At 43.6% G+C, this 18,458-nt stretch overlaps 1 protein-coding gene across 1 annotated transcript; it reads right to left on the bottom strand.

Moving 5' to 3' along the window:
- Positions 1–529: 529 nt before the first annotated feature.
- On the bottom strand, positions 530–17,923 carry LOC148646384 (uncharacterized). The gene is made up of 14 exons (XM_088610364.1): positions 17,521–17,923; positions 14,653–14,811; positions 13,796–13,900; positions 13,330–13,557; positions 12,999–13,145; positions 12,486–12,605; positions 11,985–12,209; positions 10,589–10,726; positions 9,891–10,004; positions 9,483–9,595; positions 7,405–8,512; positions 5,608–7,146; positions 5,206–5,299; positions 530–1,415 (listed from the first exon to the last, which is right to left on the bottom strand). Exons 1-14 carry the CDS (start codon positions 17,683–17,685, stop codon positions 820–822), a joined length of 4,851 nt encoding a protein of 1,616 aa, XP_088466490.1. The 5' UTR covers positions 17,686–17,923; the 3' UTR covers positions 530–819.
- Between the last annotated feature and the right edge of the window lie 535 nt (positions 17,924–18,458).

The following is an 18,458-nucleotide window of genomic DNA, read 5'->3' as shown; positions in this document are numbered from 1 at the left end:
AATCCAAGAAATCACTTCAAAAATGGAATCGTGCCAAGAACCATATATACTCTTTTGTAATATTTTACGTACTCCATCTTTAACATCCTGGAAGTTATTTTTACTCTCCCAAGTTCATTAAGTCACAACATTTGTGTTTGATTCAATAATATTCAAAGCAAAGCTGTAACTTAAGAACGAACTGCTCATTAGGTATTAAGCCGTTTTCTTCATATTGAGATCTCTATCATAAATTCTCTCCAACACTGTCAACAATGTTGGTGATTTTGCTAATTAGGAAAAAATGGCTATTTCTGTTAATCTTTATGGTCATCATAATACTGGGGTGTCAGTTTGTTTCTGAATTATTTCACCATGCCTCCTGACATATTAAAACACAAAACATTTAAATAAGTGTAAGAAAAGCTGCCCTTAAAAAAAGTAGACCATATATAACTAGGAAGAAATATTTAATGCCACAAGAAATGATTAAATTAGGCTGTTAAAAAGGACCACAGCAGATGAGTGAACTGGAATTCAGAGACATCAATGTGGAAAATGTTTTATTACAAACAAAAATACCATTGTGAGCTTTATATAATAAAGACAAATAATGGTTCTTTTTGTGTAACATAACTTCCGCGTATGTATACAATGTATACACACAAAGACAATTATGGATCTAACATACAGTATATCATGCTCATATATACAGCCATTTATGACATATTTTACTAGCAATGGTAGGTTCACAGAAGTCTGTTCCCCAACTTGCAACTACAAAAAAAAACATGCAGCTTCAACTCTGCTGGGATGATCCATTGGCTTAGCAGCTCCTCCCTATGGCACTTCGCTTGCCCATTTCTCCAAGAAATTCTGCATGTCAAGGTTAAACATGTCAATACCTGCATCTGACAAGTGCACCCCATCAGGTCGGTACAATCCTAACTGCGAGTCCACCTGGATGCTGCCGTGACCCAGCGCTGCTCCTCCCACGGTGCCCATTTCCCTCTTCACCTTGTCGTTGGTCAGCCTGCGGATGTTCTCTGCCATTGCCGCATCCCCGCAAGTCCTCCAGGTACCGCGGGGCAGGATGTTAGACCAGACTAACAGGCAGTCCGGGAAAATGCTCTTCATGGACATCAAGTCCTTCCTAACGGCCAAAATGAACTCCTCCGGTTTCGACTTGCCCAAGTCATTTCCTCCAACGTGCATGATGATGACATCGGGGTTAGGCCAAGTCCCCTTCATCTGCAGCAGAAAAGGAAGGAGCTGGTCCCAAGTCATCCCCTGTGTGCCTTTCCACCACAAACGCACACAGTTTGGATCCATCCCCAACTGCATACCGTACTCTGGCGATTTTGCCCTCTTCTCTGCCCAAAACACAAGTGAATGGCCGCAAATCCAAACATTCTTTACTTTTTTGCAGGCCTTACCTGCAAATGCAACACACAAGATGTTAACCTCACAAACCGGCAAAGTGTTGCGCGGCATGACGACACTTTTCATCTCACAATTCTCCACTGATTCCAAGTGCAGGGAGTAAGGAGAGGTTCCTCTGAGTTTTTTCAGTTGAGAATTATGGATTCAGATCTTACAAGTTGGCTTCAGGGATTCTCAGAACAAAAACATCAAGTCTGTGCACAGCATTAAGAAGAAAGATGATTTCGCTTTGACGCTACATTTAATTACATTAGACCGTTGTTCCATGAGAAAGGAGTGGTGCTTTTTTAAGCTTTCTAAACATGGCTGACACAAAAAACAATTTCTTCAATACAAATAAAGGATAAGCCAATAAAGTGAAATTGACTGTGGCTTGTGCATGGTGTAACACAATGGCGTTATCGAATATAACAGCTTTCTGAAGAATATGTGCTGGATGATGTATGCATTAGAGAAAACAGATGTCTGGAGTCTTCTCCAGAGACATGACGCAGGAGGTGATGCTTTTTGGTCACCATAGGTGAAACATCTATGCAGCATTGCAAAACCAAAAGTGGATTGGTATCCACGCAATGACATCACCCACTGGGGACACTAGCATGTTTCAGGTTATGTCCAAACGGCGGGAAAGTAATTGAAGACAATCTGGCAACCAGAAGGTAGGATTTTTGCCCCTTTGCTCCAATGAAGGGAGCTCTCAAATGTCGGAAGTTCAGTGATGACAACGAGGTTCAAGTGTCGGCACAGGCAGCCTTGTGAAGTGTGTGACTGGATGGACTGCTAGAGTAGTATATGAAATTGAATATCTTCCAAATCTGTTAAGCATGTTTAGTCAATAATTCACAAATTCCTTTATTGACTTAGCCTCATATTTCAGAAAGTGGTCAAATCTAAAATGCTGTTCAACATACAGACATCCTCCGAGTACACATCAATAGCTTTACACAAGTATACTCACCCAAACTATGTCCTTGCAAAAATATTATGAAGGAACAGAACTGTAATCCAAAGGCAATTTTGACAGAATAAATTTAGCTAATTCTGTTGCATTTAAACCCATTCCTTGACATCACTCACCACTGTTAACAGAAATGCTATGATCACACTTTCTTGAATCACATTATCGAATCGCATAAATGCAGTAAAACACAAGATGTTTGGCACCGATATAAATCAACGAGCCAGTGTACTGGAAATTTGATACACACAGTGGGGATACTGTACTGGGGAGGAGCGGAAGTGAACTGGCTGGGCTTCTGTCACAGGTACTGCAGCTTTTCTCACTGTCTGCAAGACGGCAAGTGAAGAGTGACACTGTTGCGTTCAATGGCTGCACTAACACACTGCATAGTCTTTCAGAATATTTACAGTGCCGACAGCCAAGATGTTTAGTACAGGAAAGACCAAAATTACTGGGATCAAAATGCTTTTGCATGTTAAACCCCAGGAGCTGACGTAAAAGGAGCTAGACTGTCTGTCCACAGACTTTTAAAAAACAGCAAGGAATTCCAAAACGTGAAATGTGAACTTGGAGGCAATAAAGCACAGCCATGGCAACAAGCAAAAGACAAGTTAAAATCTGAACAGAGCTTCAGTTTTACCAGAAGACATTCTCCATGGGTTGCCAATAACGTACATAATAATTTTGCATCAGTAGTCGTCACATTATAACGGATTTACAAAAGGCAGCTGAGAGCTCCTGAACAACAGTCTGAGGAGAAATAGCAGCACAAAAATACAGCAGCTACTAAGCCTATCCAGTTCATATAGAATACTCTCTTGACTACCACAAGGACCCTGTAAATTCACACAACAGGTGGCTCAACAATGTCATCAAGAAGGACTCTTAGCTTCTGTCTTGCATTAATGGGGCGCTAGATTACGTCTTAGGGTCCCACTGATTCAGCTCTTTGGACCTGCGTAATAACTACTGGCGAGTTGAGGTGGCCCCCAAGGACAGGCCAAAGACTGCCTACTCTATAGGCCAGGGGCTGTGGTAACACACTGCCATGCCTGTCTGACTATGCAATGCAAATCCCGGCCACCTTCCAGCGGCCAATGGAAAGGGTACCAAGTGGCGTGCTCACCTCAGAGTGCCCAGTGTACCCGGATGAACCGCTGGTGCATGCACCCTCGTTTTCTGAGGTCCTGGACAACTAAAGAAAGGTCATGGACCGCCTAAGGAAGGCAGGTCTCAAGCTTCATCCAAAGCAAAGTCCACTCCTGTGGCAAGAGAATCGCTTCACTGGCCACAAGGAGTCTCCGCAGACCCTGGAAAGGCGGCCACACTCGGAAGTGACGGCTCAGGACTTCAGGGGTTTCATTGGACTGGTCTCCTACTTATGCCATTATGGTGGTAAAAATAGGTTTAAGGAAACTAAAGCCCTTTTCATCTCCAATAAATCACCACAGAAAGACTAGACCGGAGTGCATCCTGGCAAACAACAGACACAAGGCAGGATATAGCCTAGACAGGACACCAGTCAATCACAGGGCAAACACACAAACACACAAACACACAAACACACAAACACACAAACACACAAACACACAAACACACAAACACACAAACACACAAACCAGTGCCAATTTTCCCAGAAGCCAATTACCCTTCCAGTATGTCTTTGGACTGAGAGGCAGCAATGCTAACTACTGTACCACTGTGCCACCCTAAAACCAAAACAACACACTGTAAATCCATGAACTTGTACCCGTAAGGGAAAGTAACTAGACCTTCACAAATAGAACAAGGTACCTTTCAAGAATCACAGCCCCCCAATTACCAAAACAATAAGACCTGTTCATCCGTAGTATACTTGTATGCTTATATCATTGTTATCACCCACAAAAACTATTAATTTAAGCTAATTCAGCTTGTGTATATTAAGGCAAATCTACCGGAGTTTTTGTTGATTTAGAATGTTTTTCTGTCTCTTATGTCTCTTAGCTGGATTTGCTGAATTTTAATATCTTTCAGTATATGATTCTTTTAAGAGGAACATATCTCATTATTAGTGTTCTATAACACGACATATGCAGTTTCCTTACATATAGTTGAACAATATTAAAATGCAATTAAGTTACTTACAGAAAGTACAGCAGTTTCAAGTACAAAATTCAAAACATTCTTAACTCCTTAAACTAGGTACTAGAGGACACTAAATTGTACAAGTGATTCATGTTTTTAGGTAACTACTGCAGTCAACATAGATACATGTGTTTTTGGGGTTAACCTTCAGTGTTCCACCCAGTCACACTTAAACACTAGAAAAACCATGGCTTAATCGGCCTCTGAGTTCATCTACAGACTTGACTTTTAATAAGCTGATTGCTGCAAGTCCTGGCTTGAGATTTGCAGTAAACGAAAACCACAACAGGAAACAGAAGTCACACATGCCAGCTCCTAGTACCCCAGGCACCCCTGTGCTGCTTCATGTTTCTAGTGTTACTTTCATCCATGAAAAACATCTGTTGAAAAAGAAACTTTCACCACATATAAACTGCAAATATATAAACAAACAGATAAAATCTGATGAAACACAGTGTTACTCCATCAAAAGTGTAAGGCAAGGAAAAAGTTGTCAAGGTCATTCTTAATTTATGAAACTCTGTCAAAACAAAGTTAAACATTAAAGTAGACTAAAACAATTACAGACGTTTGGCTGTTTCATTAGTTGCAAGTTCCCTTGACCAATGCAAATATGTTTTTCCTGGTTCATGGCAGTTAACTGAACTTTCTTAATGATAGAAAAATAATTAGGTTTCAAAAGGAGAAGTATGTACCTGGCAGCTTTTTCTGACGGTCAGGGTCTTTCTTTTCCAATTGAGAATCCTGCTGTTCTTTTTTCCGTCTCATTCTTTCTTTAAACTCTTCCAGCTGGATGAAAAAGGGAGACATATCAAGTTTAGGCTGTAATAAAACACTGGAACCAGTGTGATTGTTAAATATAAAAAAAAATAACTGAAAACAAAGGGACGTGAGCATCTCCGAATATGTTTAAACTTTAGAATGAATATCGACAAAAACCTTCAGTTTTATTGAATATGTCCCTTCTTATGATGAACTCACAAACTCCAGCTACAGACATTCTGCAACGTCTGCTGAACCTTTGAAATAGTCACAAGGCAGCAAGAAAACACAAAGTGGCATCTTTTAAGAGAAGAGATAAACGAGAGTGCCTATACCCGTTTCTTCTGTTTGGGTTTAAGACCTTCAGATAGCTGTGGTGGGTCGCTGTTGCCTGTCGGCCCGGGGGAGAATGCAGGAGACTTTTCCTGTCCGCAAGCAGGCGCCACCTCCACAATCACAGACTCCTTGCTCTTGGCCGGCGCAGTCGGGCTGATTTTCACCGTGTTGATTACTCGCAGGTAGCGCCTCGAAGACGGTTTGTCCTTGGCGGTCAGGGCGGGGGAGACGACGGCAGCGCTTTCCGAGGCCGGGGCGAGACCACACGCCGGGCCCCCTGCAGGTTCCTGGGAATACACCGGCAGCCCAGCCAGGGGGTTCTGCGGGAAGGGGGGGTAACCAGACAAAAGTCCACCCGATAACTGGAGGGGGGGGAAGCCCGGCGGGGCCGCAGGAGGGGATGGGAGCCCGAGAGCCGAGTGAGACTGGAAACCCACTGGCGGCTCCCATGGAGGTAACGGCACACCAGCAGAAAACCCTTGCAGAAAATGCAGCAGGGGCTGACCAGGAGGTCCCATCTGATAAGTGAAAGGATAACCACCCAGCGTGTCAGAGAAACTAGGTGAAGGCACGTCTGGCGGAGGGGGAAAACCAGGCCACCCGGCAGCCATGGGCAGCGCGTGGCCCGCAGAACCGTCGGGCGCGGGCCCGAACGCTTGGTATTGAGAATAGTGTGGCACAGAGTAAGCCGGCGCCTGGGGGGGGAAAGGGGAGGCAGACGGAGCCATGGGAGCAGCTGGAGAGGGGGGAATGGAGTGGTGCGTCCGGCCGACACCCTGAGAAGTCACAGGGACCTCCATCTGCCTTTCCCGCTCTGTGATGCTCCTTTCCGAAGGCTGCCGCTCCGATTCTGGGGACTTCGTCTGGCTGCGCTGTCTGACTACGTTCCCAGTGGCGGCTGCTCCTGTTTTCACTGGCTCCCTGTCCGAGGAATCGCACGACTTGGATTTCAGCTTCTTCCCATAGAGGCGTTCCTGAGTCCTCATTGCCAACTTACTTACTTCAGCCACCCCGATGTCCAACCCTATTGTTCGGAGAAGTGTCTGGATTTTATCATAATTCTGGGCCGCATCTTCATCTTCTCCCTCCTCTTCTTTCACTGCTGCAGGGCTCTGCCTCTTGGACATATCAGATTTGGGATGGAGATCATTTGTGGACGCGTCCTCGCCGTAGAGAAACTTCTCCTCGTCTTCAATGTGCAGAAAACCCTTCCAGTTCTCCTCTGAGCTAAGCAGGTCATGTTTAATTCCCAAAATGCGGGAAAACCCACTGCTATCCTTACTGGCCTTCTCGTGAGGAAGAAGGAAATCATCCTCTGGTTCTTGGGATTTGCTTCTCTCTTCCTTGCCCTCATGGGGGAAAGAGTGCTGAGGAACAGGCCTGCTGGTTTCTGGCACGGAGGACTCTTCCCTTGCTTCCCTGAGCAGAGTGGAGAGGAGGCCAGAATCCACCCCTTTGTTGAGAGTGTTGAGGAATCGCTCAATCTGCATAGATAGGTTACTGCTTCTCTTCACCTCTGAGGCTTCACTGCCATTATTCTGTGAAAGCAGAGAAGATCCATTAAAACACAGGATTGTAGAAAAAAAGAGTGATACAGGATTTTTTTTTCTATAACCCATATATCATATACTGCAGCACGTTTTTGAAGAGGTCAAATCAGATGTCTGTTGTTTTTAAGGAGTGTAACGCAGATCTTTCTCATCTGATAAGGCATCAAGTCTGATATGACCTGCACAAAATACTTCCCAAATATGACAACTGAACAAAACAGAAAAATGGAAAAACAAGTCTCAAACCTTATTGTTGAAGTCTGGTTCCATTCCAGGATCATTCGGTTTCTTCAAAATAGGCTTTACAGGTAAGGCAGGAGCTGTAGGATGCTGCATATAGCCGCCAGCCTCTGCAGGAAACCGTTTTCTGTAGCTATCATCCTCCACTGCCCTGAAGGACCTAAAGTCACCAGCCTCAGTGGTCCTGCCACTCAGGCCTTGGTGACTATTCTCCCTGTCTATAAGGGTTCTCTTTTGAGCTATATGCTTCTCCAGGATTTCCAGCTCCCTCTTCTTGCTAGCAAACTCCAGATTCCAGTAGCTGTTACTGGTTTCTAAGTGCTGGGGCAATGGACTGGGACTAATGCTCTGGCTGCTAAAACGCTCTGCATTTCTCTCTCTTGTGTAACTCCCATTTCCACTACTATTGGGGCTATCTCTGTGCCTGTGGTGACTGTCACCGCCTTCTCTACTCCTGTTCCAGCTGCGCCTCCTGCTCCCACTCCGAGATCTTTGCCTACTGCGGTACCCACTGTGCTCCCTGCTCCAGCTACGTTTCCTGCTCCCACTCCGAGATCTTTGCCTACTGTGATGCCCGCTGTGTTCCCTACTCCAGCTTCGCTTCCTGCTTCCACTCCGAGATCTTTGCCTACTGTGATGTCCACTCTGCTCTCTGCTCCAGCTACGCTTCCTGCTTCCATTCTGGCTACATTTTCCACTATCATTCCAACTCCTGTCTCTGCTCCTACTTCGACTGCATTTTCCACTGTGATTCCAGCTGTATTCCCTGCTTGTACTCCGGCTGTCTCTCCTCCTGCAGTGACTACTACTTTCCCTGCTCCTGCTGTGATGGCTGCTCAGATATCTGCCCAGCTCCCTGCTTCCACTCCTACTGTGTTTTTTACTGTGACTCCAGCTGTGTTCACTGCTTCTGCTGCGACTGTGCCCTCTAAGCCTCGTGTCCTCTATCCATTCAGTGGGTCGGCACGTATCCGAGCTTCTCCTCAGGACTTCTGGGTCCACGCCATACTCTGAAACCATGTCATTTTCCTCTGCAAATTCTCTTGATCTCTTCTCTTGCTGCAACCGGTACTCAGGGTTTAACCCTTGCAAGTCAATGTCCCCATGGTCCTCCCTGGAGGACAAAACACAGAGATTGTGTCTTTTCAGTCTTATGACAATACATCTTAAAAAGAACAACATTAAAGCCTCCGTGTTCTTACAAAGCTCATTCACTCAAAAGCGCAAAAGCTTTCAGTGGCTACTGATGAAGTTTAGTAGAGGTCTAGTAAACATACTTTAGTGAACTTCAGGAATTAGCACACAAAATTTGTGCATTTAATCATCACGCTGTGTGCACCGATTAATCCTCTGTTATTAACATTCAAAAACTCATAGAATATTTTACAAATCAAACATATATAATCAGATATTTTCCAAGAACTCTACAGACTATACCACTTTTCAGCAGGAGAAATGAATGGCACAAGAGCAGTTCCCACTGGTGTGCACAGAACTAAACAAAAAATGCAATAACTGGGACATAATTTAGAGCAGTGGACCTGCATGATTATATTCCAAGTAGCCACTAAGGTATTTCTCCGATTGTAGAGATTTTCACATTAAGTTTCCAACAGCCTGAGACATTACATAATGCGTAGATACCTTGCATGACAAATTGCATTCTAATGTAAAAACAAAAAACCCTTTTCTAAGCCTCATGTAAAATCCAAGGCTTGTTTTGTCATAATACTGCAGTTGTTGAGAAAAACTATTTGAAATTCAAAAGCCGTTCTGATCACCAACCAGTGAGGTTCACAACCAGCAACGAAGAGCAGAATCCAGAATGTGAAAAACACATTGCTCAAAGGCTGGCTTATGAGTGAACACTGAAGCTGATCAGAAGCTGTTCATGTCTTTTCATTACAGCTGACTCCTGCCTCCTCTCTATTTCAACAATTCAGAAGACACTGACTAACATTTCAGCTGCTTACACTCGCAGAACTCTTATACCTGCATCCTCGAACTGAGCTAAAAGAAAGCCACCAGCTGACGCAGTTCCCAGACCTTTCCAAACCATTTGCAATGCCCAAAGTGAAACTCACCCTCGGTGGAAGAGTTCTTGAGCATTTTCCTCATCAAAGGAACCGAGGTTAACTTTCAGGTTCGATATACTGGGACCTATTGAGTCTTTCAGGAACTTGAAGCTCATTTTCTTCTAAAGAAGGGGACACGAGGGCACAAAAGAAAACAAAAACTATAAATGGGCAGCACTCTTTCACACAAGAAAAAACTATTTTTCATTCGTTCACTCTGGTTTACATGCAGTCTTGTATGCACAGAAAAAGAAATGAAATTCTTATTCTGTAACATTAATTAGCATTCACTATGACAGAGACGTAATACTACAAAGGATGCCTTCCGTTCACTGGGACAGACTTCTCAGGTCTTACAGCGTCCAGCACCGTTTTCAAAACTACAACTATTCAAATAAAAAATGGGAAAGAAATAACCTTTTCTCTTGCTTTGTAGTCAACGGTCTCACTCTCAGAACGAGAGCTGGGAATCGCTGCGTTTTTAAGTTTCTTTATCCGTACTGCCTGGTCCCTTTGATCATCAGACGCAACCTGGAAAGTGAGAGATTACTGACGTGTGCGTGCAATCCATAAATTACCGAAGACTGTTAGCTCACAGACCATTACGAATTTATTGAAAATCAATTTTTTACATAAAATCAATAATGTCATGTCAGAAAATATCAATTCAGACAATTTATTTTACCTCTGAGACTTACATAACCCTGGTCCTTCCATACATTTGTGACTTCTCATTCTTTGTAATGTTTTTATTCACTGGAACTTTTTAAAAAATTCCATGCATCCACTATCAGAAAGGCACACTTGACATTTTTGCTCATTGAACATACACAAAATGGATTTCTGTATTTTTCATTTTATGAGCTTTTGGTAAAAAAAAAATGCTGCATTAGATGGAGTATACACTTGTAAACCTAAATTATTTTATTTTGTAATACCAGTTAATAAAAAATGTTACAATCGCTAGCAGCTTTGGCTTCAAGAGAGATTCTTTTCTGCATCATAAAAGGCAAGAATCTGGACAACAGGAGACCCGATACTGTCCTGTAATGGGTGAAGCCCTGCTAACGCTGACTGCCAGCACTGCGAGGTCAGAGCCACAGTGGTGCACTTACATGGACTGCTGTGAACTCCACTTCATCAGAGATACAGAGCCTGTCCTCGCCCATGACCTCGCTTAGGCAAAAGAACATTCTCGGGCTGCGCTTGCACTTAATGAACCCACAGGATGCCCCTGTGTCAACCACCACACCCTAAAAGGGAAACAAACACAGATGACTGCACACACAAAGCTGTTGGTTTTGGCAAGTTGACCAGCTTCTATGTTCGTGAGATTGGACTTTTTTGCCATCTCATTTTTCACCATACTGTTTTTTCTTTCGCAGTTACAAGCAGGGCTGTTCCCTGCTCTGTGCTGTGCTTGGGGATACTCTGTACAAACAAATGTTTGGCATGGGCTGATGAGATAAAGAAGGGTGCCCTGCTGGCGTCAGCGGATCCCAGCTTCTATCATGATGCATTCAAGCAAGACATTTTGTTTAGTTTTATTTTCTGCACCCAGAAGACTCCTGCATAAGCTAAGTAACCCTAATGTCTGGGTACAAAATTGCTACATTAAGCCCTCAACTGAACACCAGGTTATATTCCTGAAGGCACGGGTTTCAAGGATTTCTATATCCTGTGTATTTGCAGCCATCAAGTCTCTGCATAAAACCTATGTAACAGCTTCTGGCCACTGTTAGATTATAAGAAATAATGCACATCTATCTTTCCAATCTGAGCTATTGAACAGTAAGAGGAAAGAAACTAAGTATTGTACCATACACACTGGGGATGACCTGAAAACTGCTGCGGACAGGTGACTGACAGGCCATGCCACGATGATGAAGATGATGACTGGTTGGTCACCTCTCAGGAAACAAAGCTGGCACGGTGATGAAGTTTTGTACTTTCTTACAGTACCCATGTGTATAGCTAAAAGAGTATTCCAGAAGATTTGTACTTTACAGCTTTTCTCAATTTTAGACTAGGTGCTCACCTGCCATGGGTGTACTGATTTGTGTTCAGTCATGGAGAGGTATGCACTGTAAAAAGGATTCATGCATTCTATTCATTTGATACTGCAAAAAAAGGTGCACACAACCTGGGTCTACTGTACAATGAAGAAAAACCCCATAACTCACCCTCACCCCAAAAGAAAGAGTGAGACCAAACCTGCCATCCTTTTACAGCTTCAATAAACACTGTTTTAGACCAACAAGCTTTGTGGGTATTAAAAAGCAATTCAGTACACTCTGAAAGGCTCAGAGTTTTGATAGAACATCTAACGTTGAACTCGCAGAAGCTTAATAAAGAAATACACTAACAAGCTTGAGAAAAGTTACAAACAGGGAGCACATGATAAATGCAGGAAAGAAAAGCACATTGCGAGGTAGAGGACAAGATGCACTTGATTGGGCTCCTGAGAATGTTACCATTACCGTTATTCTCAGCTGTGGGAAAGGAGCTTACCGTTTCTCGAGTTTCCTTAGTAAACTGGAACGTGTCGGGCAGGATCTCAATGTTGATGGCGCGTTCTGCCCCAGTGCTTCTGTTTGTGGAGATGTTGAACTGCACATGATCGCCTTCAAACACAGTCATCTCTGTCTGCAAGTCCCTCGCCCCAAAAGGCAGCTCTTGATCTGAGCCGTTTATCCTCACCAAGACACGGCCTGGGAAAGATTCAGGTCCAGCAATCTGCAAGTACAAGCAAAATTCATTCCCAGCATCACTCCAGTTCAGAAAAAGAAAACAGTTTCTAGGTGGGCTGACCTGAAATTGTACACAAGATCTGAGGTCTGTCAGACCTGTGTAATCAAAACTGCCTGGAGTGCATTTTGTGCCCGATTCCTCCTAATGCAAGTTAAATTACACTTCTTTGACCTCAATGTCTCAACACAAACTGCAGCAGAAACAATTTGCTAATTATTACAAAGAAACCTTCTAAAAAAGTAACACTGATACGAAGGATACCTGTTTTGTGTTGCAGAGTTTTACTGTTGGCTTGATGACAACTCCATCATACAGCTTTGTACCGACATCCTCAAAAACAACAGTCCTCTGTGGTAGCACCTCTGGGGTCACTGCTTTCCACTGAAAAGACAAACCAGCCAGAAAATCTCCTTTGACCTCCTGTGATCGCAGCACTGTGGCAGCCACACAGTCCTTCAAAGTATTAAAACACAACAGCAAATCTCCAAGAAAGCACAGCAAATACAAAAATTAAAAGGTGCTAAGAAACAATGTGATGGAATGGAGACAACATTCCTAGACTCTGCTGGTCGTAGATAACTTCTTTCTCTGCAAGGCAGGACATATTTTGTATTTCTCATGTGGTGTGTTGAAGGGTACATGGAAAAAAAATAGGTTTCCTGAAACACTTAACATTAAATGAATATCTTTTTTTTGTATTTGTTTTTTTATTCCGAATCGAGATGGAAGTAAACAAGAAAGACATTAAGACTATTTCACACACTACAGCCCTACCTTCTCTTTGTCCTTGGTGACAGTGGGGGCTGCCAGAGTGGATTTCTTTTCCACAACCTCCACAAATCTCTGCTCGAATGGCATTCTACTGGAGTTCTCAGGAAGCTTCTTGACTCTTGCTCCCTTCTCTTGCCCTGCACTCTCATCCTAAGGGAAAAAGCAATTATTTCAATGCTGTGCACCATTTGGACTCGAATAAAAAAAAGCAATGGGAACAATGTGGCATGATTTCACAAAAGTGTCAGCACTGTTACGGTGCAGCAGAAACGTGTTATAAGTGTGTGTCTAGCTGACAGTGAAATCCAGTCCTACATATCAGCATCTTTCTCACCATTTCTCTGGCCTCCCTGGTGTGACAGAAGGAATCCGGCAGGACTGCGATGTTAGTGGCCCTCCTTAGCTGTGTACTGAGGCTCTTGACAATGTTGAATTGCACACGGTCTCCCTGCATCAGAGCCACGTTACTGTCGTCCTCTCCAAACATCAGCACTTTGTCCCCGCCGTACACCTTGGCCTCAATGCGGCCAGGAAGAGCACCTTCCTGGGATTCCTCATTTGCCTGAGGTCATGGTCAACCAAGAGACGTGAAGCTGAATTAGATGGCTCTTATTCAATACAAAAACCATACAGTACAGTCTTATTATGGATGGAAAATGATCGTCTCAGATGTAAAAAAATGTTTTACTACTTGGATCAAATAGGGGTTTGTCTTAGCATTGAAACCAGTTAACGTAAATGCATTCAGATAGTCCCTGGAAATACTTAATCCGAAGTAAAAGTGACCAGCTGAGTGTTACCTGGACACTGCGGAGATCTCTGGTAACGGTTCCTTCAAAAACCTGATCACTTAAGTCCTCAGAGCCCCCAGGCACTATCAAAACATCAGTTGCCCTCAACCTCCCCTAAAAACAAAGTCAAAATCACATATGGGAAGAACGCACACAGAGAATATCAAATATCAAACTAATCTTCTTATAATGTGAAGTATTTTATGACAAGTCACAGAATCACATGGTAACCTGTGGGAGACAAACAGTCCTGAGACAACTCCACTCATCACAAGGACAGGGGCTTCAATAAATTCCTCCAACTTTCTTTTAACAAATTGATCCATTAATCCGTTAATTTGAAAAGTCCACCTCCTTTAATTTCACTAACAAAAATATTTCTGAATCGTTTCATTCCTAGACTTGGGAGGAGGAATGTATTCTGTGAAGTTTAAATATTTTCCTAAAATATGGAGGTTTACATGCATGTTCGTTCTGTAAATCAGTAGAAAACATGGAAAGTCTTCAACTTGTTTGCAGGAGCTGTAAGGGTTGGATAATCTCTCCAGGAGGGGTGCATCTGAGAACTACGAAAGGACATGAATTTTTCCCACTTTAAAATAGCCTTTTATTTTTTTATCCTTTTAAAATATCCTTTATTTTTGTCTGATAAGGAGAACATGAAATTTGCGCTGAGAATACAGCACTACCTGCTATAAGGTAAAATCCAAGTTGTGCTGAACAAGCATTGAAATACCAAATTACTGTTTAACTCCAATATTAGAGAATTTAATACATCTTTCTCCCGTGATAATGACTGCATCACAAAAGAGACATGGCAGTGTTATCACAGTCCACCTAACAGCACCAGCCCATATCGCTGTTACCCGGTCCGGTGGCTCCCTCGCGGCCTCCCGTCCCGCACAGGGCCTGGACCCAGAACCAGGACCAGGGCTCATGCCCACGTGGTGGGACGGGGAATCCCAGAACATCCGAGAAGTCCTGGACGGCCCTCTGTGGTCTGGTGGGCCAACGGACATACCACCCTGTGTGGGGAAAGGGAGAGCAAGATGATTCAGGCACGGATATGTGTCCCTGCAACCATTTCCTATACTTGAAATGAAATTGAATATTTCACACTGCATCCCTATTCTAAAGGGTTCATGGAAGACAGAACAGAACTGAAATATACACTGATCCAAAACCACAGGCTTTGTGACACAGTAGCAGGACTGTGGCCGTCCTCACAGTAGTGATTTCAAGAAAAATAAAAGAACATCAAGCGTACAGTATGTCAGTGGGTCACATATGGCTTAGTGGCTATTGTGCGTCAGATTATTTTAACCCATATTCATACCACCAAGAAAAACATCATAATGCAGATACCATATTGCCCAACCCACCCAACCCTACTTCTGTCCATCAGGTCTGACCCACACTGGAGTTCAACCCTCATGTCTCCTTTGGCCTTCCCCCAGTAATCAGCCATCTGAGTCTCAGAGATAAGCAGAAGTCATCTGAGCAGGGCAGCACCTGCCATCAGGACAAACAGACTGACCTTATCTCTCATACCCTCTGGCCTTGATAAGAGAGAGAACACTGATAAAAGGAGAGGAATACAGTCCACGTTATGTGTATATAACCTATTGTATATTATCTACATGCTTATTTAATTTGCAAGGCATTTGGTAGTATTTTCTTCTATTCTGCACTATGTTAATGCTCTCAGACTTCCTTACTTCATTCTTTAGCTTTTCCTGATCCTTCCTGCAATCCCTATGTGACCTTCCACTGCTGCCCATTGTATAAGGCACAATTAGATTTGTAATTGTTTGAGTCTGCTGAGTACCTGGTTTTACAGCAGTAACCCTTCTCATGCCACAGATCCTCTGTCCACCTCCCTTTGCTGAAGCACACTTCTGTCCACCTCATGCATTTTACTTTATTCAGGAATGACCAATACTGTGAACTTCACTAATGTTGCATTTAAAGGTATACACATATGGATGGATATAGAGTTGCGTGAAAACCTAAACATTAAGTAAGGGTTTCTTGGCAGGAAGCAAAGCAAAGAAACAGCTTAGAATTCATGTGTATGTAGTCCTTGCAAGAACACAGAAGAGTATATAACTTTCAGGTACTCTCTGCGTGCGTAAGCGCACTTTTCAAAGCTTAAGAAGTATGAAAATGTGAAAAAGTCATGGACCTACAACTGATTTTATATTCACCCCTTCTTCTCTTGCTCTCTCATCACTCAGCATGATTTTCAATTAAGTAAATACAATAGCATTAATTAGAGAGGCCTTCCTCATTGTGCACTTGCACTCAACTAAGCAACAGAAATAAACTTCTAGTGATCCTTCTCTAAAGACCCAGGATGAGGCCATTGACGACATTCTACTGCCAGACTTATGAGAGTCCTCCCAGCCGGCTCTTGGGCACTCACACCCCAGGGGATCCCAGCCTCCTCCTCTTGCGGCCAGCAAGTCAGTCCTCAACCAAGCCAGTTAAACCAATTCTACTGTGGCTACAGCATTCAATAAACCTGGGTGCTGTTATTCCTTGTGAATTAAGATTGGGGTGCATACACAAGCACTACAGAGGCCAAAGGCATGTTAAAAACCCCTCAGTGCAAAAAGAAAAAGGCCTTAACTGTCTTAAAACAAGAAGGGTGGAGAAACTTAAGAGTTTAAAGCAGTCTGATGAGTCAGGTTATGTCCATGCTTACAATCCTTAATGAAACTTACAGGTTGTTTTATTGGAATAGCAGCAAGGTTTTTGTATCCCCACTCAGTAGTTTGGGAATGTATTTAATCATGAAAAGCAATAATTAAAAGGCAGCCTCCAATGCATTTAACAGCTGAACACCGTCAAGGTGAGCTGAAACCCGAACCCGCAGGGGTGTGTGTGGGGCCCTGCAGGACCAGGACTGGAGGAGCCGCTGCCTTAAGGAGCAAGAGGTTCCTTTCAAGTTGAAGAGCAAAAGAAGAAAAAAACACTGACTCTGAGGTCATCTTCAGACAGGTGAAGAACGTGAAAATGGCCATACAGCAGAAATGGTGTTTATTTTCCTTCCTTTGACTATTCAGCGTGGAATTAACCTCTGCTTGTTCTTTTCCAGCTCCCCTTCCTACCTCTGCGCCACTCTTCTCTTCAGTGGGCTTTTGGAAATAAAATACTCTTTTACTGTATTTTGTTCTGTACAGTAACCAGCCTCGCTGAATTAACCACAGGACGGTACAACACGGCCGTCGATTCTTAGAGCGATAACTGCGGCATAAAAACCGAAAACAAAAGACGAAAGTGCCATCACACCGATTTGCATATAAATTCACTCAGCACAAAGGATATCCAGTCTTTCATTCTCTTTTTACAAACTGAAACGGGGGCGTGGGGGATACAATGGCACACAAAATACGGGAGGTGACCCTAAAAACACCAACTAGCTTAACAGCGGAAAATAGTCCAGCATGTCAACTTTATACAAGTATTATTCTACAGTGCTGTCAAGGTTTGCTCAACGTATTCATTCACACACTATTCGTATTAGAAACGACATCAAGATCTTACCGAAATTACATTACAACACGCATACAGGTCTCACTCCTAAACTTAAATCCTCCATTTTTCTTTTAAATCTTATCACTTCGCCCCCCAGACTCGAACCCAGAGCCGGGTCCCGATGTATAAACAAGAAGCCGAAGAAAACGAGAAGTTGTTAACTGTCCTGACTATCCACGGCCCCTTGGTTTTACCTGCTCGGGAAAGCCCATCGCCAGCGGGCAGTAGTCTCGGTCCGTTCTCCTCATCGGGACGGCCGTGCTGTCGGAGTCGGGGTGCCCGCGGCCCCTGGGTGGACAGGGGGTCCCATCCCAGCATCTGTCGGGCCCTCCGTCACGACTCGGCCTGCCTCGGTACATTTCAGCGTGCAGCGCCCACTCCCAACGAGCGGCGCAAAGCTGCCAACTGCAACGAAGTGTTTTGTTTATTTCTTCTTAAACCCAGTCCCTCGTAAAGCGACCGCCACCCTCCCTGGCCCGCAATCCCTTGGTTTCTGGTTGTGATTTGTTTACATTCCCAGTCGCACACTCTCGCTTCTCGCTCCTCTGCCCTCGGTGGACACGGCGAGCTGTGGGCCGACTGAACCAAACCAAGAGTTTATATCGCGCTGCATACCTGCCGTAGCCTGCTGCCACCTCGTATCATACTCGGCTGTGCACTGTTCCGTGTAAAACTGATCTCAGATGCACAATGTGAATGACAAAATCCCTGTTTATTACTTTTATTGTTGCACAGAACGAGACGTTTATAAAAGATTGTCCGTTTTCTTGTAATCCTGCGTTATCAAGCGCAACACAAATCTTGAATTCTTTACAGTTTCTACCAACCACATTTACTACTTTCTGAGTTTTTTGACAAAGAAGAGTTATCTTCCAAATTATGTTATAAAGCCAAAGAAACGGTTTTGGGTTTTATTTTTGGAGTACTGGTGTGCCAAACAACAACAGATCCAAAAGCAAAGCCTGTTTTCTAAGACTTTGCTGTAGGATAGCTCAACAGGAAGGGCTCTTCCAAACAGCTAAATGGACCACATCACACGAGGCCTAAAATGCCAGTGTAAAGGGTTATCAATCGATTGGACAATATAACAACAAAACAGAGTTTTTAAAACAACAACAGCGTTGCTAGTCAG

Source organism: Lepisosteus platostomus, chromosome 17, assembly GCF_059453375.1.
Source record: "Lepisosteus platostomus isolate fLepPlt1 chromosome 17, fLepPlt1.hap1, whole genome shotgun sequence".
Classification (NCBI taxonomy): Eukaryota; Metazoa; Chordata; class Actinopteri; order Semionotiformes; family Lepisosteidae; genus Lepisosteus; species Lepisosteus platostomus.
The sequence above is the reverse complement of the archived record's forward strand: the minus strand, read 5'-3'. Positions and strand labels throughout refer to the sequence as shown.

Excerpts from the sequence above, each read along its gene's own strand:
- LOC148646384 (XM_088610364.1), bottom strand. The coding sequence starts at position 17,685 with ATGTACCGAGGCAGGCCGAGTCGTGACGGAGGGCCCGACAGATGCTGG. Across the intron at positions 13,558-13,795 it reads GAGATCTCCGCAGTGTCCAG|GCAAATGAGGAATCCCAGGA; the intron begins GTAACACTCAGC and ends CCATGACCTCAG. Across the intron at positions 9,596-9,890 it reads ACTACAAAGCAAGAGAAAAG|AAGAAAATGAGCTTCAAGTT; the intron begins GTTATTTCTTTC and ends CCCCTTCTTTAG.